At 34.2% G+C, this 26,296-nt stretch overlaps 2 protein-coding genes across 2 annotated transcripts; one reads left to right on the forward strand and one right to left on the reverse strand.

Moving 5' to 3' along the window:
• The first annotated feature begins 230 nt into the window (after positions 1-230).
• Positions 231-5,256, forward strand: LOC141707781 (target of rapamycin complex subunit LST8). The gene is made up of 11 exons (XM_074511141.1): positions 231-420; positions 545-671; positions 1,335-1,436; positions 1,527-1,639; positions 1,726-1,795; positions 3,043-3,120; positions 3,479-3,595; positions 3,730-3,824; positions 3,955-4,034; positions 4,117-4,176; positions 4,976-5,256. The coding sequence occupies exons 2-11, from the start codon at positions 561-563 to the stop codon at positions 5,098-5,100; spliced, it is 951 nt and encodes a 316-aa protein (XP_074367242.1). The 5' UTR covers positions 231-420; positions 545-560; the 3' UTR covers positions 5,101-5,256.
• Positions 5,257-6,076: 820 nt separating this feature from the next.
• On the reverse strand, positions 6,077-13,781 carry LOC141707782 (1-acyl-sn-glycerol-3-phosphate acyltransferase 2-like). Its single transcript, XM_074511142.1, has 11 exons — positions 13,584-13,781; positions 13,381-13,503; positions 10,719-10,758; positions 10,544-10,617; positions 10,253-10,312; positions 8,795-8,872; positions 8,491-8,649; positions 7,756-7,881; positions 7,436-7,528; positions 6,601-6,687; positions 6,077-6,511 (listed from the first exon to the last, which is right to left on the reverse strand). Exons 1-11 carry the CDS (start codon positions 13,662-13,664, stop codon positions 6,305-6,307), a joined length of 1,128 nt encoding a protein of 375 aa, XP_074367243.1. The 5' UTR covers positions 13,665-13,781; the 3' UTR covers positions 6,077-6,304.
• Between the last annotated feature and the right edge of the window lie 12,515 nt (positions 13,782-26,296).

Here is a 26,296-nt window from a genome sequence, read left to right on the forward strand (position 1 = left end):
TTTCCATAATTAAAACGGGTCATAATAAGTACATGGATCTTTTATAAACTAATATGGATACCAAACCTAAAAATGGATAGTCCATTGGATCAAATTAAAGTTAAAAATCATACCCGAACCAAAATATGGATACCAAACCTTAGGAATGAGTTATCCAGCAATTTATAATATATAGAAATATAGAATATAGATTTGTGATTTTCACCCCCAATTTGTGATAGAAAAGTTCCTTTTACGTGTCTAATATTGGGTGAATATTGTTTGATTCTTTTTCTTTTTATAATCATATTTTCCCTCTTTCACAGCACATCTGCATCACTGTGTAGAATTGATTCAAGGCAAAAAGCATAAACAGCTGCTTCTAACCTAAATTAACAACTGTTCTTGAAACCCCGTATCTTCATTTCAATGGTTTAAAGGGTAACTTTTTTTCTTCTTTTGTATTTAACTTAAACCCTACTTCTTGATTTTTATTTTTTACTGTTGTAATATGTAATTCTTTCAGATGGCCTAGTGACTTGTTTTTTTGTTGGTTTTTGATTAGGAGAAAGTGAACAAAGATGACCCAACAACCATCTGTGATCTTAGCAACTGCTAGTTATGATCATACTATTCGATTCTGGGAGGCCAAAAGCGGACGGTGTTATCGGACTATTCAGTACCCTGAATCGGTCAGTTGGATTGTAAAGATTGTTTCTTTTTTTAGTTTGATTATTGTTGTTGTTTTCGTGTTTGTTCGAGTTTACGTTGAGCTGTTGAAATGGTTAATTAATTTGTAAAGACAGTTTTGAGGAGTATAACTTGTTTAATTAGTAAATGTTATTGCTCATGATGGTGTCTATGAGTTATTGTGTTCGAAACACATTGATTTGTTTTGTGTTCGTTTGCGGTCAATGGATAGTGTTGGCTCTTTTCGAAACACAGTTTTGATTTGAATTTGAATCATTGATCAGTACGGACTTATTTGTTTTGTGAAGTTTATTTCTTATGATGGTATGAATGAGGTAGCACACTCGAAACATACTGATTTGCTATTTGCTATGTTTTTTTTCTGCAGTCAATAAACGATCTCGGGTACTTTGCCATTTGTATTTAACTATAAAAAATTTGTGCATTATTTTAGTTGAGATTTCCCTGTTCAATCTAAATCATGCTTGGTGTTCCTTAAGAAATGATATTCTAAATCTAAATCATGCTTGGTGCTCCTTTAGGGATGAAGTAATTGCTGATATATTTTTTTAGAGCTACTTAACAACATTGTGGTTGCAGTTTGAATATAAAATAAATTGTAGTTCTCTGTATACTTGATCTGATTTAGCAATCAATCTTATCAGCAAGTTAATCGGCTTGAGATAACTCCAGATAAGCGGTACCTGGCAGCAGCTGGGAACCCCCACATTCGCTTATTCGATGTTAATTCAAACAGCCCTCAGCCTGTACGTCTATGAACTTTTGTATACCTTATTCTGTGTTTCTTCCCCGCACTTTCTGTCTATGGTAGAATATCAAATTTTTCACCATGGCAGGTAATGAGCTATGATTCACATACCAACAATGTTATGGCAGTGGGTTTTCAATGTGATGGAAACTGGATGTATTCAGGTTCTGAAGATGGTACAGTTAGGATTTGGGACTTAAGGTACATTCGATATAACTTTTTGTTTCTTTGTATCGTGCACCTTCGTAGAGATTCTGACATGTTTATATGTTCTTAAAAAATTAAAGAGCTCCAGGATGTCAGAGGGAATATGAAAGCCGTGCAGCTGTTAATACTGTTGTTTTGCACCCTAATCAGGTCTGTCTTTTCCCATTCGCAAATGAAGTTCTATTATTAGAAAAAGGATAGAGGGAAAGCGAATTATGATCTGTTGAGTAATATATTGTGTAGCTTTATGTTAGATAATCTTATCTAAATTTCAGTTGCCCTTGTCACATGTGAGTCATTTGGCTTACTGTGTTAAGTTGCTAGATGTGTTAATGTGAAGTAATGTGTGCGTACATTTTTATATAGTTAGATTTGAATTCTACCCCAATATGATGTTGAAACACGTATAAGTTCCAAAATGGTGCTAGAACTATGTAGATGCAAGCACGCACACAACTCAGTGGTCCATCTCAAATTCAAGGAGGCAGACCATCTAAATCTATGTGAATGATGATGTCAAACTTAAAGCAATGCTAATAAGTTTTTTTTCTTTTACATATGTTGTTTCTTTAGATTAAGTAGAGGTTTCGTACTGTTTGACTGTCCAACTTCCTGGTGATTTAAGAACTTCACCTTTTTCATTTCTTTTTTTTTTCTGTTTTTTTGCATTATTCTTTTGGTTTTTATCTTCTGTATCTGCCTTTTTTATCTTGCAGTTTTTATTAATATCTTGTTGTTTTACCATTTAGTGAGTTATGTGATTTTTGTTAACTTATATTTTCTTCACTCTTTTTCTGCACGAGTTTCCTTATTATTGGGTTTCTAATTTCCTTTATATTTTGATATATTTTTGTTGATTTTTTAGTTTAAATATCATTTTCCTTTCTTTATTCAACTCCTAAGGATTGTGTAACTTTGGAAGATAAAGATTTGTTCTTTTTGTTTTATTGAGCATGTTACTCTTAAAATCCCAACTAAATTGTTATGTTATTCCGTCCTCTGTTGCTTATCATAAACTCTTTGTAGTAATCACTCAATCCGTTTCCATCTATTGACAGATTAATTTTACTTCCTTTGATCTGTTGTGAGCCACAAGCTCTGCTCTCTGCAGTGGGTTGTAAAATTCTGAATTAATGACATTGTGGTTAACTAGAGACCCGGACTTGTATTATCTTTTAATTATTCTACGTGTGTTTTTGTAATTTTATCCGCTTCTTGTTTGTAATATATTAATGTACATCAAAATTTTCCGTTAATATTACCATTTAATTTATTTGATTATAATAGATTTCCCATCTTTGCTTTCTTGGGCTTTGTTGAACAAAAGTTTGATCAAATGAGACTGCTTCATAGTGGCTTAATATGTTAACTTCACTCTACTATCCTGGGTTTTGCAGACGGAGCTTATATCTGGGGACCAGAATGGTAATATTCGTGTATGGGATTTGACAGCAAATTCATGCAGTTGTGAACTGGTATGTTTATGGTGGTAACTGATTTTAGAGAACAGACAGGGTAACTGAGTTTTTGTTGCATGGTCTAATCTTCATTGTTGTACCTTTTAATGTAATTTTGGGTTTGCAGAAATGTAACACAAGCATCTAGTTCTGCATTGTGCATTTAATTATGCTAATAAAGTTAATTGGCTTAACCAATAGATCCAACTGGTAAAAATTTATTCTAAAGTGGCACAACCATGAATGAAGAACTCATGCTTGGCGTAGAAATATGTGTTTTATATTTCTGTTCCTAAAAACATCTCTTTTTGTTTAGTTGATTGTGTGCATAGTAAAATAAAGCTTTACATGATTAATTATGTCTTGCATTAATTAGGTACCAGAGGTAGATACAGCTGTTAGATCATTAACTGTGATGTGGGATGGGAGTTTGGTTGTAGCTGCAAATAACCGTGGAACCTGCTATGTTTGGCGTTTGCTTAAAGGAACACAGGTAGTATTTTCATTACAAGCTGTTTTGATGGTAGGAAATACAATAAGGCTCCATTTCATTACAAGCTTTTATTTGCTCTTTCCTAAAAGATGGTGGGAAAATACGATAATATTAAATTTTCTTTTTTGTTTCAGACTATGACCAATTTTGAGCCACTTCATAAGCTACAGGCTCATGATGGTTACATTCTTAAGTGTCTTCTTTCACCAGAGTTCTGTGAGCCTCAGCGGTTAGACTATAAACTAACGTTTCCCGGTCTTCTTCCATTAATATATTTATCGTTCCCCTGTGTACCTTACTAACCTCAGTATTTGTTTTTATTTATTTTATTAAAATTTTACATGAAATTATGTTTTTAGGTATCTAGCCACAGCATCTGCTGACCATACTGTTAAAATATGGAATGTTGATGGTTTTACTTTAGAGAAAACTCTAATCGGTATGAGGGACCATATATTTTTTCTTTATATATGTTTTACACTTTAAGTGTTTGAGATCATTCAAATCAATGTGTTTTTCAGGACACCAGCGTTGGGTCTGGGATTGTGTATTCTCTGTCGATGGTGCTTATCTTATCACAGGTAACTTTAATGAATCACAGTATATATGGGCATTGAGATAGTTTCTTTTGCAAGCACATTCTTCATTTATAAATCAGAAAGGAAGTTGGTGGATATATATTTCCGAACAGATCTGAATTTTTAATGTATCTTTACGGTAATGGCATGTGTACATTGGTCAGGTTCCACTTACGACTGCCTTAAAATTAGAGCCTTAAAACTAATTTACATACAAGTGTTGAGAATAAATTGTGTTTTGTAAAAAATAATTTATTTTATAAATATTTATGTAATTTAGGGGGGAAAAGTATTGTGTATTGCAGAAGTACATCATATTCATCTTACTGCAGCAGAATGAATGCATATGAGTATTGATCAAACAATCTTTAAGGCAAATATTGGTTATAAGTTCTAATTCAGAAAAAGGTTCTATTTACTTGTAAAAAAAAGAGGTTCTAATTTGAACCTGACCCTAAATATATTATTATTATATGTGCTAACTACATATTGTATTTTACCCCTTCACCTTCATTAAGACTTCATTACATTGTTTTAGGACATTCTTCACCTGATATGTCTAAATCTAGTTGCTGAATTTAGAAATTTATAACTTTGAATTATGTAGTTGAGTAGAGACATCAATGAGTCAAACATTTTGTCCTTCTTTAAGCCCCTACATGTGTGAAATCTACAAGTTAAGTATTCTTTGATAGTTGAGGGCTTAAGAAACCTTGCTAAGCATCATCTGATGTTTGGTTAGTGGTTACGCTTCATACGGCTTGAAGTGTTATTTGCTCTTCTCATATGTTCCTCCATGCAGCTTCCTCTGATGCAACAGCTAGACTATGGTCAGTATCCACGGGTGAAGACATGAGTGTATATCAAGGCCATCACAAAGCCACTGTCTGCTGTGCTCTCCATGATGGGGCGGACACCCCAAGTTAAATAAGAGCTTTTCTTATAAGACTTTTTTTCTTCAGTAGTTTTTGTTATTTGCTAGCTTTCTCTCTCATAGTCAAAGAGTACTGTGATGTTTGTACTAACAATTGGGCCCCCGACATTGTATGTATTGTACAGTAACATATTTGTGTTGCTTTTCTAGTTTTATTGTTTCTTTTTCCTTTGGAAATGCATCTTTTCATCCAAAGTCCTAGGCCTAGCTATTCGCTACCTTTTCTGCAGTTTCATACATCTAGGTTATAATATTTTTCTTATCAGTTTTAATATCGTTAGGCTTAAAAAATCAGGATCTGTATTCCAAACTTAAGTTCGAGCTTTATGTAATATCACTAGAATTAAAAATATACTTTATAGTTGCTATTCATAGTTAAATTCTCAATTTAAAGATTGGCCAAAAGTGTTGATGATTTTAGGTTTCCTAATAGTCAGTTTTCAATGCTAGTCTCATCGTCGACCTCAAGTCTCCTTTTTCTCTGAAAGAAGGCCCAGAAAAGACAGCATCAAGAACTGATGTCAAAAAAAAAATTGCAATTTTGAGGGATTTTTATTGCAATTTCGAGTTTAGAAACATGCAAAGCTGATCCTCAAAAAAAGTTTCGGACAAGTAGTTAATTTAATACACCTACAACGAAAGAACAACAAACAATATCATAACAGATTTCCTCTCCATATACTGAACAATCAACCCCAAACTAATGAATTGATATGCGGAAAATGCTAAAAACCCCAAATATTTTCCCCAAATGCTGATGTGTCAAACTTGTAACTTGTAAGTTTCCTAATAAAAATATGGACCACGCGTGCATACATATGCGCCCCCAAATCAAAATTTGCCACGTGTATGCCAAATCATTTGGTATAAAATTTGGGGTATAAATTTGAGGCACCTAGCACTTGATATGCCTAGAATCTGCTTATCCTGGCTAGAGAATTAGTTCCTAACCATTTACTAACAGTCTGATAAACAAGGTCCAAAATGACTATTCCGGGTGGACCATAAAGTTGTACAGCACTTGTATCATATTTCCACATGATGACTACAGATGAGCATAAAGCTGTATAGCACATATATCATATTTCCCCACAACTACAGATGACAAGGTCAATTTTGTAAATGATGAACAAACATAATCAGGTAACTGTTGCTACTCTCATTTAGTATATGAAGGCTCTCTTCTATTATTTGCCTTCACTGAGGTGGCTTTGCAGGTTTCGAGGGCACTGAACGGTTGGAGCGCTCTGATTGGGAAAACTGTATCAATATCTGCATAAGAACTGTGATTATGCCCAGGCTAACTGCAGAGAATGTGAGACCCTTCCAAGAAGATAGTATCGAAAACCACTGGAACAATTTTAAGGCCCCAAAAGTGAGAAGACATGCCCATGTAATGACAACCTGTTGTAGCAGGAAGTGTTAAGACCACAATACAATTGAATTAATCATCAGGATAAAAGACTGTAGCTCAACTTAAAACAATATACTACCACAAGAGACTTTAATGGCCGGCCAGTGTCCTGCAGTACTCCGTCCCCAAAGTTATCGTCAGCTTTATGCTTATCCAATAGATTATCCTATTTGAACCAAATATGCCAAATCCAGAAATTAGAAAATCTCAGTAAACTTGGAAAGAACTTGCATTGATGACAGGTAGTAAATTACACATAATAATTCTCTCAGATAAGATATAGACTTTACAATGAACGCATTGCGGTGTAATGTGATGCTCTAACATGAAAATATTCACCCACCTATATCAAACCTAATTTATCAAATTTGTTATTCTGATTTCAATACTTAAATAATGAAACCGGTGAAAATCCTCTACAATGTCTCTCAATATCTCTTGGAATACAAACTTTTCGACCAGAATTTGTCAATCATTAATTTTTCGGGGAATAATTTAAAATAACATAAAAAAATTACTTAACTATACGAATAATCAATGTATATGCATATAAATGTATTATGTATCCTCGTAAATCAGAATTCTCGGTCCAAAGGTATGCACTGCACAAACACCTTAGAGTACTAGATAATGGAAACGTTTGGAAATTTGGCTAATGTAAATTTCCAAGTAGTAACTGAAGAATAGAACAAAACTGCATGTGGCTTCTTCATAAGCAGACCAAAAAAGAATTCCAATAAAAAAAAGTGTGAAGTACACAGCATGTGTCAATCATGATCAAAAAGTATAAGTATCATAACGAAAATTTCAAGAAACATTGAGATCATAGGTAGATTGAAATTTTATTAAATTTGAGTTTATAGGCTAGCAAGCACCAACTTGAAAAGCAAATGCACAAGAAGAAAAATTATCACCTTAACCACGAAGGCATCTTTACACCATTGGGCAACAGAATCATCTGTTTCAGGTAGATCTTTCATCAAGTGCCGCTTGAGATGGATATGCACCTGCAGAACAGGAAATGAAGGTGTCGCCTTATTCTCCTACTTGTCATTTAAGTCTGCTATTTAATTGTATAGGAGCTGATGACATACTTGTCATTCATGTTCACTGAAGTTTGTTCCTCACAAACATAATAACATATATATATATATATTAATGTTCAATTGTTAACATTACCACATAAGCAACTTTTCACTGTAACAGTCAAACCATTAAGGCACTTTTGACTTACTACAGAAGATTGGCCACTGAATAATCCAAGCATGGTAGGCGGAGGCGAATTTTTTGGAATGGCAAGTGTCACGTCATATACAGCTGGAACAAATGGTCGCATGTGAGTTACTGCTGTAACAAAACCCTGAAAATCAAACAGCTTATACAATTAAATCCTTATTCAATAAATCTATATATAAAATAGGGAAAAAACTGATGTTTGCAACAACCTTACTAGAAAGATTATGATGATAGAGATGAACCGGTATTAAATTATGACCCAGAGGCCAGAGCCATTATATATACATTACAATGTGTATGGAATTACATACATCGCCAAAAATCTTACAAACCATTATATGGTTCCTCTAATAGCTGGGAAGAACTCAGAAATACATTAATTGCAAGCAAAACTTGAACATATATTAGATTCCCTTGAGCTAATTCTACATATCTCCTTGCATATGTCTGGATGTTACATGTGGAATCCGAATATAACTTGGTTATTAGGACACGGTAATAGCTTAAATTTCATATATTTCCCCCCATCACAAAATGAACAGCACAATACATATTCCAGTTGATAGAAGAAAGAGGCAAAATAGCTTATAACAAGATTAATTCCACAATAGCTAGCACCTTAAATCTCAAATCAAAGGCTATATCATAATATGTCAAAAAAATTGTTATCATGACGCATACTGACAGGTAAAATAACGAATGCACGAGTTCATGGGAGGAACAGAATCCTAACCTTGGTTCGGGGAATCAAAACATTCCTAGGAGCAGGTAATCCCATTGAGGATGCATATTCCTGAGCAGCTAAAAGTTTTGCCTGTGTAAAACGAGTACCTTCAACAAAAAGTGCCAGCCAAAAAGCATGTGGGAAATCCCTTAGGCGCTGAAAACCTAACTGCAGGAACAAATCCCATAAAAGTTATAACTTATAAAGACCAATCTAAAAACTCTAAAAAGGAACCATAAAAGATCAAAAGAAGGTATAGAAGAGTAACTAAAGACTTCTGTGTTCAACTTAATATATATACGCAAACCCATACCTTTAGCGTATTTTCATCCTTGGCCCAGCTCCTCTCAAGAAAGAGATACTCAGAGAACCACATTGACCAACCTATAACCTGCACATAGAGCACGCATAAATGGCATTATCCTGGAAGACTAAGGTGTTTAGCAAGGCGGAATTAGAAAAATTACTACTTACATTAATAATAAGATAGACAAAACTATTAATATTTGACTCGATCCTTAATTGTCGAATATGTTTTCCGGTGAACAATTTGGGTTTCCTCCCCATAATATAATAACAAAATGATTCATTCGGTTTAGGAGGTACATGACAAAGGTTCCCATTGACCAAAGAGGAGGCCCTTCAGACCAACCTTTAAATACTAGGGGCATACATTGATCAAACAAATTAATTTAGTAGTATTTTCACAATCTTTGATAGAGGATCATAACAAGAAAAATACCAGGGGATTTATAAATATAACACAGTTGCCTTGCATAGGGTACCACAAAGAGAAGTGTGTTTTTTTAAATCTTTTTAGAATGCAGTAGGCTGATGAGTTCAAGTAATACATTCTTGTAAGATGATAATTAGTGCAGATTTTTTCAAAGTGAATTTTCATAAACTCGGCTACTTTTTACATAGAACTGTCTGTGGGACACAGCAAGGGAGTGGATGCTGGAATTGGCGAAATGCATGGAAAAGGTTCAATTTAATGAGTGATTAAGGGAAAGCAACAGAAAACACAATCTCAGCAAGTCAAAGCCAAACTTAAACATGTAAAATTTCATTACAGCCCTCATTCCAGCAGACACTACTTGCAATTGTCGTGGAATATTTTATTTTGACATCTCAAACTAGTTCTCACAAGTCACAATCTAGCACATACAATTTGCATTCTGATCAATTCAGCACATATTTTTTAGGGCACACTAGAACCCATGAAAGACTTGAAGATCTTTGCCACTGACAGGAAAAGAACGAAAAGGAACGCAAAACCTTAGGTTATATAATAATTATTATTATTATTACTTCAAATTAAACTAGTCTTGCATTTTAGTTTTTTTATAATTCCAAAATTAATCTAACATTTGGTAATTTTAAAAGCAACGCACATCTACTAGATTCATAAATATAACCCTTTAGGTAGTATTTATAGCAGCACATGAGGAAACAAATTGAGCAAGACACTGTTATATATCTAGAAGAGTAAAGTCACAGGAGACCCTGGCCCACTCTGGCATATCAATAGCTCCAGTCTCTCATACTTTCTTAACAGTTCGAATATCATCAATGGCTCCTCATTTGATAACATAATTTAGTTCGATATAAATTCTTTTCTTGCCTACTTGAATCGTACTGTTTCAAATTCCAAGAACACAACACAAACCACCTAAAGCATAGCAGGAGAAATTTTTTAAACAAGTTCCTATACTCCATAGAGTACTTGAAGAACAGTAAAGTGAGTTTTAAGTAAATTTAAAGCACTTACAGGGAGGAATTTGGATGATTTCTTCATAACAGCTAATGCACTACCAAGGCAACCTGATCGCTGGTGTGTGAAACGACAAAATCAGCAAACGGCAACACATATAGAAAAAAACAAAACATACGAAATGTTCTTTTTTAGATAACATTTCAATTAATTTTGGCCAGGAGGAAGCTTTAATTTTTTATTTATGTGAACAAATTTAGTTGAATAATATAGAACTTAGTACACTGTACATGTATCTGCACTGAATTCATGCATACACGCATAAGCTAGGAATGTGAGTGTAAGAACCTGAGCCAAAATCCAGCCAACTAGCCAATCAATATCACTTTTGTGGTTGCATATGACAAGGGCATGTTCTTTTCCTGGACAGTTTCATAGCATAAATCTAAGTCTAGTATTGTTTTTTATCAAAACAATATAAAAAATACAACATGTACACTAAATATAGAACTCACTTCCTTACCCATTAATTTAAATGTTTCTGGATCTGTATAAAGTTGAATCTGCATCCAGAAGTATCACATTAATCAGGGCCAAATTACCATATAAACATATTTAGCAATTGCATTTGACGTTAAAAATGCATTCATTCATTAGAACAGTTTCTTTGCATGATGTATAACAGTGAAAATTCGTTCAACAAGTATTGCTTCACCAATAAAATTGGATTGTAATTCAAAGATGATGAAGTTGCATGTAGATTCAAATAGAATAAATAAAAATTTGTTAAATTCTCACTAAAAGATGTATACCACACTAACTGAATTTTTAGATAAAAAACAAATAGACAAACTATATACCCTCTTCATAATCCTCATTCCTCAGTGTTCTAGGAGACGGCTTAGTCGTTAGTAAATGTAACTGAAAGTTTATAAAATTCATTTTTGTCGCATTAATGACATATAGAATACATGAGAATCTGCAACCGCTTAAAGCATTTAAGATAAATGACCAAAGACATTAATGAGCTCTCATCATTTATCTAATGTAATAATATTTGACGAGATAAATGACCAAAGACATTATAACACTCTTGTCATTTACCCCCTCAGTCCCTAAATTAGGGGTGAGCGCGGTGCGGTTTTTTCCTCAAACCGCAAACCAAACCACACATGCGGTTTGATCAAATTTCCAAACCGCACCCGCACCGCGGACCCTTAAAAACCGCATAAACCACACCACGAAAATGTGGTGCGGTTTGGTGTGGTTCACTGCGGTTTACACTTTAAAAGTTCGAAAGATTTAAAAATAAAATACAAAACTTAAATTTAATCAAATTTCCGATTAATATAAAACAAATTTGCCAATATTCTTCAATAATACAAGTTAGAAATTACACGCCGGAAAGTTTAACTTTTTAGGAATTCAATTACAAAACAAAAATAACTTAAAAGTGCAAAGCAAAAGACACAAATAGCAGCTCCAAAATTGGATCATGAATTATTATTAAGTTTGAAAAAATAATTTTGTAAACAATGACCATGAATTGAGTTCAAGGCTAACTATTTTAATCACATAAGAAACAATAGGATGTAATGTAATCTTGGTACTTGTGGGAAGTGCTTGTGCGGCCAACTGAAGAGCAAACAATAACCTAATTAAGTATTGGGCTGTAAATATTGAGTGGGATGATTCGATAGGAATATAAGTATATTATATATATATATTTATTTATTTATTTATTTATAACATATTAAATATTGCGGTGTGGTTTGAACCGCATTTCAGAAATTTAAAACCACAACCCGCACCGCACTATGCGGTTTATTAAAAATTCAAACCGCAACCGCACCACGAAAATTAAAAACCGCGTTTTGCGGTGCGGATTGGTGCGGTGCGGGCGGTTTTTGCGGTTTTCTGCTCACCCCTACCCTAAATAGTTGTCACATTTGCAAAAAAAAATGTCCGCCCCATTCCGATGCATTTTTATAGAGTTTTTTTCCATCTATACCCTTATATATCTAGTTCCAATGGTTGACTCAGTATTTAATGTACACACTCAAAACTCACCATAGATAGGGGCAAACATGGAAACAAAGTAAAAAGTTAAATGTTTCTTAATATGTGTGGTTTTTGTAAATGTGACAACTAAAAAGGGACAGAGGGAGTATTTAATATCTGACGCAAACTTGAGTATTTAATATCTGACGCAAACTCTGATTACCAATTATCATCTGACATTTTATTTTATGCACAGTATAACATTTTTCCACAAATCCTACTTGCTTAAACTGATAAAGACAAATAGAGTATGTTTAATTATAATATATTATATTTATGTACATGCAAGTAGGACTATGTCCTTAAAATACTAGGGCTCACTTTATAACGTAAACTTGTTGCACATGTATCATGTATATATAGTAATAAATGATGTGAGCAACACGCATAAAGTCACCTAAATTATCCGTACACCTTGGTGAACAAAAATATAAGGCACTTACCTTTAAGTCAATATAACGTGTCATATAAGATCATTAATTCTTTGAGGAGAGAATATAATCCACTAGGAATGCCAACAAGCACTTCAAATCAACTAAGAATCTATAGGAGGTTACTGCTCTAGGCTACTACAATTTTAGCCCTTGAAACAGCTATGGCGACTATAGCTTTAGAACTAGTTGAACAGTACACAAACATGTGTGAAAGGAAGGTCGGTAATTATTTAATTGAGCTAGAACCCAAATCAGGAAAAATAAGTAAATACTTCCACAAGGGCTCAAACTTTCGATCTAGGGTCTAGCCACTGGACACTAAAGACATTTATAAATAATATAGCTTAATCTGCATGAAAAATAACATAATATGTGTGTTCTCGATCCCTAAGGTTTAGGTACCATTGTAAAAGGGTTCTGACTTGTTAGATCCAATGACCACATTCAATGTAACAACTAACAACCAATCTTTACAGAGCAATCAACCCCACCGAACTTGCACATATACACATAACATTATGCTAAGTACACTGAAAGTTATAATTTAACCCTAATTAGTTAATAAATCAACCATTTCAAATTTTCCGAACCCACTAAGACTAATTCCCAGCTAAAAAAACACTCTGAGTCATAAAACGAAATGAAAAAAACAGCAGACAAAATCAGAAAAATGGGGGATTAGAAAATGACCTTAACGCCAGCCCACCAATCAATTAACCAAATGAGCTCCAACCACAATAATTCAGCAATCACTCTGTTAATTTTTCGATAAGTATTCTTCGAAAAGGGGCGCACAACAACAAAAAACAAAGCCTGGAAAAAGGATTAGTAAAACAAATCATGAAAAAATCCTTAACACAGTAAAATAATCTTGAATGTAAATAAAAAAATACCTGGAGAAGGTTGACGACTAAACCGGAGAAAAAGAAGAGAAACCCTACTGGGAGAATAACAGCTGCTGCTGCAATCGCCATACCCGACCAGAGAGAGAGGGAGAGGGAGAGGGAGAGAGAGGGAGAGAGAGAGAGAGAGAGAGAGAGAGAGAGGGGTTTTGAGAGAGTGAGGAATTTTTTTGAGTAATTTTATGTTTACTTTTGTTTTACGATTTTATTAATGTCTATTTATTTATTTCTTTTCTTATGGTAAATATATACTTTCTCCAAGTGTACTAGAACTCGGGCGATAAATGAATTTTTTTAATATAATTTGATACTAAATATATATACACGTATATTTGAAAAAAAGATCTAATAATGTATATTAAATTAGTAGCACATAAATCATAATTAACTAAAATTTGGATAAAATTCTCCTTATGCATATCATATAATAAGGATATAATTTGATTTTTTATCTAGAGGCATTTAAATTTGAAAAATAATATTACTAATCAATATATATTTTTATAATTATTTGTATTTGTAAGTACGAAATATAATCATTTTTTAATATAAACAATAAGTTTTATCCTGGTTCAATAATATACAAGTCACATTTAGTTTTATTTAAAAAAATTATCCTGAGACCCATTCTACTCATCAAATCTAACTAATTATATTTAGTTTGATTTTAATTTTGTTTAAAACCCGATAAATATATAATTTTATTTAACTCAAATGAATAATGTATATTATTGGTTTTAACTGGTCGAATTCTATTTTGATTTTAATTATGTTTTACCGTGAATTGGTTTTATAAGTTTTTAGCATGAATGAATAGTAAATATTATTTTATGTTAGCCCGATATTATTATTCTGATCGATAAATTACCAGTTTAATAATATAATTTTTTAGGTGAATTAATAGTATTTATTATTTTGTTTTAGCCTGTAATCCATTACACCGAATAAATTTAACTAATTATACTTATTTTGATTTTAAATTTGTATTAACTTGATCAATAATATAATGTTGTTTTAGTCAATATGGATAATGCATACTCTCTCCGTCCCGTTCAATTCACTACATATTTTTTTTAAATACTCGACAAGCATTTTAAGGTGACTATGAAGTACTCCCTCCATCCCGGTGAGTTGTTTACGTACACTGTTTGCACGTATTTCGAGACTTCAATAAAGTATAGTTTCATAAAAAAAATTAATTTTTTTTTCCTGAATAAAAGTTTAAACATGAAACTTTTTTTCAGAATTTTTTTTAAAAAAAATATATTATGGAAGTATACTTTAAATGAGCATTGAAAAGCGTGCCGAAAAATAACGTAAACAATCCAATGGGACTGAGGGAGTATACTTCTGTAATTTAGTTTTAAATATTTTGTTTTTCAATTAAATTTTAAACATTAAATTTTTATTTTTTAAAAAAATCAAAATAATTTATATAACTATACTTGATAGAAGCATTAAAATGCGTGTTGAACTCCCCGTCCCCCAATGAGGAGAACTCATTGGGACATAGAGAGTAATTTTTTGTCTTATTTCAATGTCATTAAACCGACCAACGAATTATCTTTATTTAAGTTTTGAAAAAAAAAATATCATGAATAATATAAAATACAAAATCAATCTCATGTATTATATTAACCGAAGTACTATATAAACCCAAATATGGTACTAACTAATCAACTACTAAATTTTTAATATTTCAACGTGCAATGCACGAATGTTTTATTTTTTATTTAACTAATATTTTTTAAGTTAAAATAGTTAAAAAAAAATCAAATTAAAGTTTAAACAAAAAAATACTGAGTTTTGTTTATGTTAGGTCACACACACTATAAAAGGGGGTTGAATACAATGTGTACTACAATCAAATTGAATTAAGAACACAAGTATGAAACACAGAATAATGTTGTGCTTATGTTGTGTACTTGATGATTTCGTGAACAAAACACCTTGGTAGATTTTACTTAGTGAAATTATGTAGCACTCGACGGATAAGATTTATAGTCCCGACGGATGACTCATTATAATCCCGACGGATGATGACTTATTATCCATCGAGTGAGTAGCTTATGTAACAATAAGTCTGTAGCACATTCCTGCATACACCATTGTATAGATTCTGTAAGTAGTATTCAAGTCATGTTGACTTTAACTAGATATGCAGAATAGGTTGATTAATTGTACATAGATGATGTCTTGTAATTCTGCATAAATGAAAAGAAGTCAAGTGCCAGATTGCTACCCGACGGATAAACTACAATGAAGTCGACGGATGATCAATAACTCGACGGATGATCATGAATCCGACGGATAAAGAATTCAAATATCTGTTGACAGTGACAACACAATCACATGCGTCAAGTGGATGCAAATGGAATGTGGTAGCCTATTCAACTGGGTTTTCGAGAACAAAGAAGCATTGCCATTTCCATGCTATTATGAAGATATTCAAAGATGCTGAATAAAGTAATGAAGTAGCATTATAATAGACTAGATAGTTTTGTTTTATTATCCTGTCTCATTACTTTGTAATCTTGGTGATATATAAACCAAGAAGTAGCAACTAAGAAAATATTGAATCTAAGCAACAAAGCAGAGAAACATTTGTAAGCAGAATTCTTAGCATTTCTCTGTAGTCTTAGTTGTTCAATTGTTGTAAGCAGCTGTGAGCATTTTGCACACAGGGTTCTCTCGATATATAATATATATCTCTGATGAAATCATTCAATCCACCAGAAAGTTTTTAAAGACTCTTGTTTTTAATTATTTGTGTTTTGATTCACTTAAGTAACTATTCCGCATTGTTCTAATCAATTCACACTTATATATGTATTCGAGTTAGAACATTTGTATTTCAAGAAAAAGTTTCAAGAATTCCATTCAACCCCCCTTCTGTAATTCTTGTCATATTGTTAAGGGACTAACAATTGGTATCAGAGCAAGCTCTTAACTTACAAAGAGTTTAAAGATCAAAACAATACAGCAAGATGAACAAGAAGGATGTTGGAGTCAAGATCCCTTTTCTGGATAAAGATAATTACCATCATTGGAAGGTAAAGATGCATCTTCATTTGCTTTCTCAAGATGAGGCCTATGTTGACTGCATAGAAAGAGGCCCTCATGTTCCAATGAGAGTTGCAACAGGAAACGAGCCATCAGTCCCCAAGCCAAGGCATGAATGGTCTGATCCTGACATTGAACAAGTCAGGAAGGATAAAAAGGCCATGAATATCCTGTTTAATGGAGTTGATGGAGATATGTTTGACAACATTATCAACTGCAAAACTGTCAAGGATGTTTGGGATACAATACAGATCATATGTGATGGCAGTGAGCAAGTTAGAGAAAATAAGTTGCAGCTCCTGATTCAGCAATATGAGCATTTTCATAATGAAGAAAGTGAGTCTCTCACTGACATTTTTAGTAGGTTCCAAAAACTATTAAATGCTCTTAAGTTGCATGGAAGGGTCTATCAGACAAAAGACTCCAATCTGAAATTCCTTAGATCTCTTCCAAAGGAATGGAAACCAATGACAGTCTCATTAAGAAACTCACAAGATTATAAGGAGTTTATTTTGGAGAGACTGTATGGCATCCTGAAAACTTATGAGCTTGAAATAGAGCAAGATGAGAGGATGGAGAGAGGAAAGAAGAAAGGAGGATCCATTGCACTAGTTTCTGAGTTGGAAAAAGAGAAGGAAGTGAAGATGGAAGCTGTTGAGTCAACTTCAAGGGTCTGTGAAAGCAAGGGTAAGGGGCTTGTAGCTGAAAATGAAGATTCTTTGAGCCAAGATGACATGGAGGACATTGATGAACACCTATCATTTCTTTCCAGGAGATTTGCCAAGCTCAAGTTCAAGAAGAACTTTGGAGCAGCCAAGCCAAATAGAAACATGGTGGATAAATCAAAATTTAAATGTTTCAAATATGGCTTGGCAGGGCACTTTGCCAGTGAGTGTAGGAAGTCTGATTCCAGTAAGAAAAAGTTTGAGCCTGTGGATTATAAGCAAAAATACTTTGAAGTGCTCAAACAGAAGGAAAGGGCTTTCATAACACAAGAAAATGACTGGGCAGCAGATGGTCTGGATGAAGATGAAGATGTCAGCTATGTTAATCTAGCCCTAATGGCCAAGTCTGATGAGACAGAAACAAGTTCTTCAAGTAATCAGGTAATTACCACAAACCTTGCACATTTATCTAAAGTTGAGTGTAATGATGCCATAAATGACATGTCTACATAGTTATATCATTTGCGTGTTACACTTAAGTCTCTTACTAAAGAAAATGCTAAAATCAAATAAAACAATTTGTTTTTGAGTGAGAGAAATAATGTGATTGAGTCTCAGTTCATTGATTTTGAAAAGTTAAGAATTGAGTGTAAAATTGCCAAGGAGGAATTAACTGAGTCCTTGAAGAAAGAAGAAATTTTAAAGAAGCAACTCGAGCGTGAACAGGAGGTGATTAAGGCATGGAAAACATCCAAGGATGTCCATGCTCAAATCACCAAAGTTCAAGGAACTGAGTCTTTCTGTGATGCAGCCTGGAAAAAGAACAAAGAGAAACTAGAACCAAATTTGGTAGATGGAGTGCTAACAGATGTAGACTCGACGGATGATGAGGATCATCCATCAGATAACAAAAAGGGTTATCCGTCGAATGATGAAAATCCTCACCCGTCGGTTGTGAGCAAGCCTATCAGTAAATCCAAACTTGTTAAGCTGAATGAGAAGTATGGGTCTGTTTCCAAGAACTTTGTTTCAGGAGAATCGAGTCAACTTAAGAAAGGGAAAAAGGCTAATGTTGGTCACATGACTGTCAAACAGTTAAGTGACAGACTTGAAAAGATTGAGGTAAAAACAGAGACTAAAAAGAAAAATAATAGAAATGGTAAAGTAGGGATTAACAAACACAATAACTACACACCTGATAAATATGCTCCTAGAAAAATCTGTGTCAAGTGTGGTAGTGTAAATCATTTGTCTGTTAATTGCAAATCTGCCATGCCTACTTCCATGTTTGTGCCACCTCAATTTCCTAACATGAATGCCATGCCTATGAATTCTATGTCTACACAGAATATGAATACACAGTTTGCTAACATGCCATTTGCACATAATCCTTATTATGCTACATTCAGTATGCCACAAATGTCATTTAGCAAGCCATACTGGAATAACATGTTTACTAATAGCATGCCATTTCCTGTTAATAATAATATGCATGATAATTCTGTTACAATGAATGGTTTCAAAGGCTCAACTCAGATGACCAAGGATGAATCTGATGTTGTAAGTCATATGTCATTGGCCTATTTGTATATTCGAGGATTCAACTCAACTCAAATAAGAATGTAATAAGTAAATAGTGGATCTACCATCAGAGAGATCTCGCAAAGTAATATCTGTCAAAGGATTCAGAAACAAGGTTCATCTACAGACTTGAGGAGTTAATTCACTGGAAGAAGTTCAAGAAGTTGATCATGCCTCAGTGATATAAATCAAGATCGTGGATTTAATCAAGTGACAGAGATCTCGTCAGGGTATCAATTAATTACAAGGATTTAATCTGAAGAAAATCAGAGTGTCAGAGTCAAGACATGAAGAAACGTCACGGAAGTTAGTCACTCATGAACCAGACAGTACATCGAGTGTCAACGTTGAAGTGGTGGAATTGATTCATAATTTTCAGTGATTTTCAGAAGATTTGCAGAAGAATGGTTGCTGCTCAAGACTAGAATTAATTCTCTATTAATTAATTAAGTCATCTAATTTAATTAAGAAAATAAATTATATCTGCGAAGAATAATTTATTTATTAATTGAATTAATTGATTAATTAATTCTGAATTAATTCTAGGAATTTTAGGAATTTTCAGAAGTTTAATTGGATTAAATTCAAGCATTAAATCAGCAAGACAATTGAAAATGAACTAGCATGACAATCAGGATTGTCATACCGATTGTCATGCTAGGCCATTGTCAATTGTCTCACCGAAAGTTACTCTAGGAGGATGATTGTCTTGCTAGTTCATTCTGATTGTCATGCTAGTTCATTCAGATTGTCTTGCTAGTTCATTCAATTGTCCTACCGAAAGTCTTGCCAGCTATAGGATTGTCATGCCAATTCAATTCTATTGTTTTGTTGATTAAAAAGAAGCAGAAGACCTTCTTTCAATAATCAATCCAACACACAATACAAGAACAAAAAGAAAGCAGCCGCCTCTGAAAAATATCATCCTTCATCTGCAGAAATTCAAGATCAATTTCTAGTTTGTTAATGTTAAATCCAAACCACTAGAATTATTTATCTTGTTCTTGTGTAACAATCTAGCGGATCAAAATCCCTAGAACTTAATCTCAAATTGCGTTTAGCATTTGAATCTTTTTATTACAAAAATAGAAAAAGTTCATGTCGAATTTATTCTAGATTTGTGATAATTAATTTGAGATTAATTCCTTGTAATCGATACAGTTGTTGTAACACCTTTCAAGTTTAATAATATTTTTATTTAACTTGAATTTTGTTTCACATTTTTTATTCCGCATTTAATTCGATTATTCGGTACTGTTTGTATTCAACCCCCCCTTCTACAAACACATTGGGACCTAACAATTGGTATCAGAGCCTTCTGATTAACGAACAAATCAAGATCCTAGACTTTTGTGATTTTTCAACTCTTTGAATTTTTATTCATTCAAAAATTCATAATGACTTCACATAAAGTTGGAACCGTTAAAATTCCACAATTTGATAAAGAGAATTATATCATGTGGAAGAAGAAGATGCTATTATTTTTACAAGTTGCAAATCCCAAATATTCAAACTTGTTAAAGAAGGGTATAAAAACTCCGATGGTTATTGAACCGGAGGTAATAATAGATGGTGTGGTGACTACTGAAGCTAGAACCTATCCAAAAGAGCCTGAAGATTTTACTCCTGCTGAGAAGGAAGAAGCCTCCTTGGATGCCAGCCTTCAATTAATATTAATTGATTCCCTTGATCCTTTGATGAACAGACATGTGATGAACTGTAAAAATTCTAAACACATGTGGGAAACTATTGAGGTGATTAATGAAGGCACAGAGGAAGTTAGGGAGAACAAGTTGGAAATCCTAACCTCTGAATATGAACATTTCAAATCAAATCCAGGAGAAGGAATTACTGAAGTGTTTGAGAGGTACAATGCGTTGATCAACAACCTGAACATCAATGGAAAGTATTATTCAATCAGGGAGGTCAACAAAAAGTTCCTTTTAACACTGCCAGCTCATCTTGAACATAGAATCACTGCCATTAGAGAAGCTAGAGATCTGAGTGAGATTTCTTTGGACAGGCTCTATGGAGTGTTAAAAACCTATGAGTTGGAGCAGATTCAACAGAAGGAAGTCTACGGGAAGGATAGAATGGTCAGCACATCTACTGCACTTGTAGCTGAAGGTCAACAACAACAACAATCTCAACAGTTAGAAAGAATGGTACAATTTTCCAAGGGTGAGGAAAATGAGTTAGTAGCAGAATATGATCCTCCTACTACAAATCAATCAAGTGATGATTTTTATTCCTTGGAAGAGCTGGAGCAATTGGAAGATGAATCAATGGCCCAAATTGTCAAGAGATTCTCCCATGTCAGATTCAGGAGGAATCCCAAGCTTAAGTACAAGTCCAACTACAACAAATTCCAGAAAGGTGGATCTTCATCCTCTAACACCAGCGGTGGTGGGTACAAAATAGGGATGGTTGATCGAAGCACCATTAGATGCTATAACTGCAATGAGTTGGGACACTTTGCCACAGAATGTAGGAAGCCAAAGCAAGTAAGAAAGAACTCTGAAAGGGCTTATCTGGCAAAGGGAAGAAGCTGGGATGATACTGACAGTGAAGATGAAGATGAAGGAAATCTTGCTCTTATGGCTATTGATGGAAAAGCTTCATCGTCAAGAATAGAGGTAAAACTTTCTGATGCTGAAATGGTTTATCATCTAAGAGGTAACTTAGATTGTGCACGTCGTGATAATGAACTGTTAAGTTTAAAGATCACAGACCTTGAGAAAGAGGTCAATGAATTAAGACTTGTGCACATTAATCAAGACAAATTAAAAGAACAGGTATCTTTTCTAGAGAATAGAGTTGACTGTTATAGAAAACTCGAAACTATTCTCAAAGACAAGATCACCGGTCTTGAGACTAAGGTTAGAGCCTACTTCAATTCTTGTTCGAAGGCTAAAGAGTTCTACAGTAAGCAAGCTGTTAATCAAACATCTGGAATAGGTTATGATTACAATGCTGCTATTGGAGAATTAGGCATAAACTCCCCTCCTCATGTATGTGCTAAAGGGAGGGAAGTACCACATGTGCTTAAGGGTGTTGATGAACCCCTCTATAAAGCATCAATTGCTGAACCATTTGATGCGACCTCTTCTGTTATTCAAGAAGAAATACGTGCTGAGGATCATGCTAATGAGAAGATTGTTTCCAAGTCAAGTGAGTCGAAAGTTCCAGTCAAAGTTGTGAAAGCAACTGAGACTAACTCAGACACACATGAGTTGGATAACAATAATGCCATGTCTACCATGCATAAATTGCCTGCTGTTAATCACTCTCATAAAGCATGTGGTGTTGCTAATTGTATGTCTTGTGCTTTTAATATGATGTATGCTTATTTTAATGGTAAGCATGTGTCTAATGATAAGACTACTCCTCGTCAGCATGTGAATAACAAGAAGCATGATAGGTCTAAGACTGCTAGTCCTTCTAAGTCTAGAAAGGAGACATTTGTGCCTAAGCTTAAACAGAAATTTGTTAAGGCTGTTTACAAGGTCAAATGTTCAGTCATTGAGAAAGTTGAGACAATTAAAATTAAAAATGTTGTTTTGCCTGATAAAGGACAGTTCTACAAGTATGCCGGGCCCAACCAAGTTTGGGTTCCGAAGAAGGTCTAATCCATTTGAAGTGCAGGGCATTAAACAAGTATAACCGGTAGTATGGATTCTTGACAGTGGATCATCAAGACATATGACCGGAGATAGAGCCCTGCTATCAAATGTGGATTGAGAAAGCTGGCCCCCTGGTTACCTTTGGAGATAACAGCAAAGGTTTATCTGAGGGATATGGCTGTTTGCAAGCTGGGAATGTTATCATTGTAATTTTGTATATTGTGCTAGGTTATTATCAGGAAGCAGTATCTAACATATAGCACCAGTGACAAGACTTGAGAATATTACGACATATCAGACACCTGCTGCACATTACACTTGGAATTGTACTCTAGTAAGATGTGTACAAGTGTACTCCTGATTGGTGAGTCAAAAGAAGAAGTCAATGCACCACAGTTCATGGACTTTGCATTTGCAGATCTATTGGACTATGCAATCTCTTCTTCACAATCTCACTTCAGGTTGGTATGAACTAGTATACTGCTCAAGCAATCGTCAAGGACATGGTATGGCACTCTAACTGCAGTTATAATTTTATATGAATAAGTAGAGTCATCATATTAATAACTATCTTATCACTAAGCACAATCATATTGTTTTATATGTGCAGTGGTATATTGATTATGCAACATAACAATTAGTATCTAAAGTACTTGACAAGTATCGGTCAATGATATCTTGTTAACATTATGTTGCAGATATTTGTAAGCTTTTGACATGAATGAGAATTACTTAGACTTTACCCTAAGTGATCAATGTTTTATCAAAAACTCATTCATATTGAAAAACAAAATCAAACTTCTTTCTACATTAGTGACTTCTTATTTCATGTAAAATCTTTTGAAATCACTATTGTAAATCATTTTCTCTCTATTACCATATGTTCTGTGTTACAGGTTCAGTCTCCGATGACTTTCTTTCATTGACAGTCATGAGGTTGAAAACCCACAACGTCTATCCCAGACTGTAAAGACAAACACAAAAACAGAACCAACCAACACTCTCTTACCACTAAAAGTAGTATGAATGAGCGTGAGGGAGATAGTGCCTAGTGCACCACATAAGGAAGGTTCTGTAGTCAACCCAGTAGCTCTGTCTCATACATAGATGAGTAGTATTTAAACCGAGACAACTGCTAGCCCCCATACATCTTCTCAAAAAGATGTAATGGCTGAAAAGGCACAAAAACAGTTACTAGATTCATTCTCTCAACAGGGTGAGTCTATTGAATTTTGCCTGTCGGCCAAGGTATCCGATGTAGTGTCACCACTTCAAACATAATCAATTCTTGATGCACAAGGAGAGGTTACACACACAAAGGATGAGTTGACGGAAACAAGAGTTTCGACCATTTTAAGGTCAGATTCGATTGTTCAAGGTTCGTTAGTGGACCAATTGCCTTTACAGGTGTTAGGAGAGGATACTGATCCAAAAGCCATATGTCAGTGGTCAGTGTCTACCTCCCCAGGCTTAAATCCCCTGGATGCATCTGCGGATAGTGGATCTGACATAGGTGCAGATCGGCAACTTGTTGACAATGATTCAGATATTACCTGATAAGTCACAAGGAAATGTCTTCACAGACATTAGAAGGGAACTTTGATCTTTATGCTAAATTCTTTGGATCATTGTTTACCTTCCCAGAATTCAAATCTGGAACCCTAAAAGGGAAACTAGCAACTTGTAGATTATGACTCAGATTCATCTGACGAGTTTAACAAGGATGGGGATTTGTGAACTCCCATTGCACCACCTGTGACCTCCTTAAGGATGGCTAAGGTGATTTTCCTTGCAGGTACAGCTGGATTATGGAGCTATGAGAGAAGAGTGATACACTTGTGAGAATGAGTGTAAACACGAGTGGAGAGAAGAGTGAAACTCATGTGAGGTACACTAAACACAATCACACACTCACAGTGAGGAAGAAAGAGAAACTACTTGTTATTTCTTTTCCAACCAAGTGAAATATGAGAACTCCTTCAGACGACGGCATACATTCCTTCTTTAAGGGGGAGATAAAAGCTTAAGTAATAGTTTGGAGGATTCCTCAACTAAGGGGGAGAAATAGCAGGGAGTAAGAAAAAGATCCTACTTGTACACTACACCACACCATTGTTGTTTGTAACTACGGATCCTATTGTACGGGAGAGGTGGTAAACACAAGGTGATTTCCTAGTAAGGGAAGAAGCTGTTAGGGACACTACACCACACCATTGTTGTTTGTAACTACGGATCCTATTGTACGGGAGAGGTGGTAAACACAAGGTGATTTCCTAGTAAGGGAAGAAGCTGTTAGGGGAGTACCATTGGTTTTTATCTGCGGATTCTATTGTACGGGAGAGGTGGTAAAACGAAGGTGATCTTCTTTAATCAGTTGATTCTCATAGGGGGAGAAGCAAGAGATATGGGCTTCTCAAACAGGAAATGTGGTTGTACAAATGAAGATGGAACTACTTGAAGATATGTTCAGTCTAGAGGAACATCTACTTGGAATCTAGAAAATGTTAAATCTCATCCAGAACTTTTCTGCTATTTACTTTGCATGTATGTTTATATCTTTTTCTTATTTGTTAGTTGAGTTATCCTCTAGGTATTTGTGTGTTATTGTCTAACAAACAAATAGGGGGAGATTGTAAGTCATATGTCATTGGCCTATTTGTATATTCGAGGATTCAACTCAACTCAAATAAGAATGTAATAAGTAAATAGTGGATCTACCATCAGAGAGATCTCGCAAAGTAATATCTGTCAAAGGATTCAGAAACAAGGTTCATCTACAGACTTGAGGAGTTAATTCACTGGAAGAAGTTCAAGAAGTTGATCATGCCTCAGTGATATAAATCAAGATCGTGGATTTAATCAAGTGACAGAGATCTCGTCAGGGTATCAATTAATTACAAGGATTTAATCTGAAGAAAATCAGAGTGTCAGAGTCAAGACATGAAGAAACGTCACGGAAGTTAGTCACTCATGAACCAGACAGTACATCGAGTGTCAACGTTGAAGTGGTGGAATTGATTCATAATTTTCAGTGATTTTCAGAAGATTTGCAGAAGAATGGTTGCTGCTCAAGACTAGAATTAATTCTCTATTAATTAATTAAGTCATCTAATTTAATTAAGAAAATAAATTATATCTGCGAAGAATAATTTATTTATTAATTGAATTAATTGATTAATTAATTCTGAATTAATTCTAGGAATTTTAGGAATTTTCAGAAGTTTAATTGGATTAAATTCAAGCATTAAATCAGCAAGACAATTGAAAATGAACTAGCATGACAATCAGGATTGTCATACCGATTGTCATGCTAGGCCATTGTCAATTGTCTCACCGAAAGTTACTCTAGGAGGATGATTGTCTTGCTAGTTCATTCTGATTGTCATGCTAGTTCATTCAGATTGTCTTGCTAGTTCATTCAATTGTCCTACCGAAAGTCTTGCCAGCTATAGGATTGTCATGCCAATTCAATTCTATTGTTTTGTTGATTAAAAAGAAGCAGAAGACCTTCTTTCAATAATCAATCCAACACACAATACAAGAACAAAAAGAAAGCAGCCGCCTCTGAAAAATATCATCCTTCATCTGCAGAAATTCAAGATCAATTTCTAGTTTGTTAATGTTAAATCCAAACCACTAGAATTATTTATCTTGTTCTTGTGTAACAATCTAGCGGATCAAAATCCCTAGAACTTAATCTCAAATTGCGTTTAGCATTTGAATCTTTTTATTACAAAAATAGAAAAAGTTCATGTCGAATTTATTCTAGATT

Source organism: Apium graveolens, chromosome 2 (genome assembly GCF_009905375.1).
Source record: "Apium graveolens cultivar Ventura chromosome 2, ASM990537v1, whole genome shotgun sequence".
NCBI classification, from domain to species: Eukaryota; Viridiplantae; Streptophyta; class Magnoliopsida; order Apiales; family Apiaceae; genus Apium; species Apium graveolens.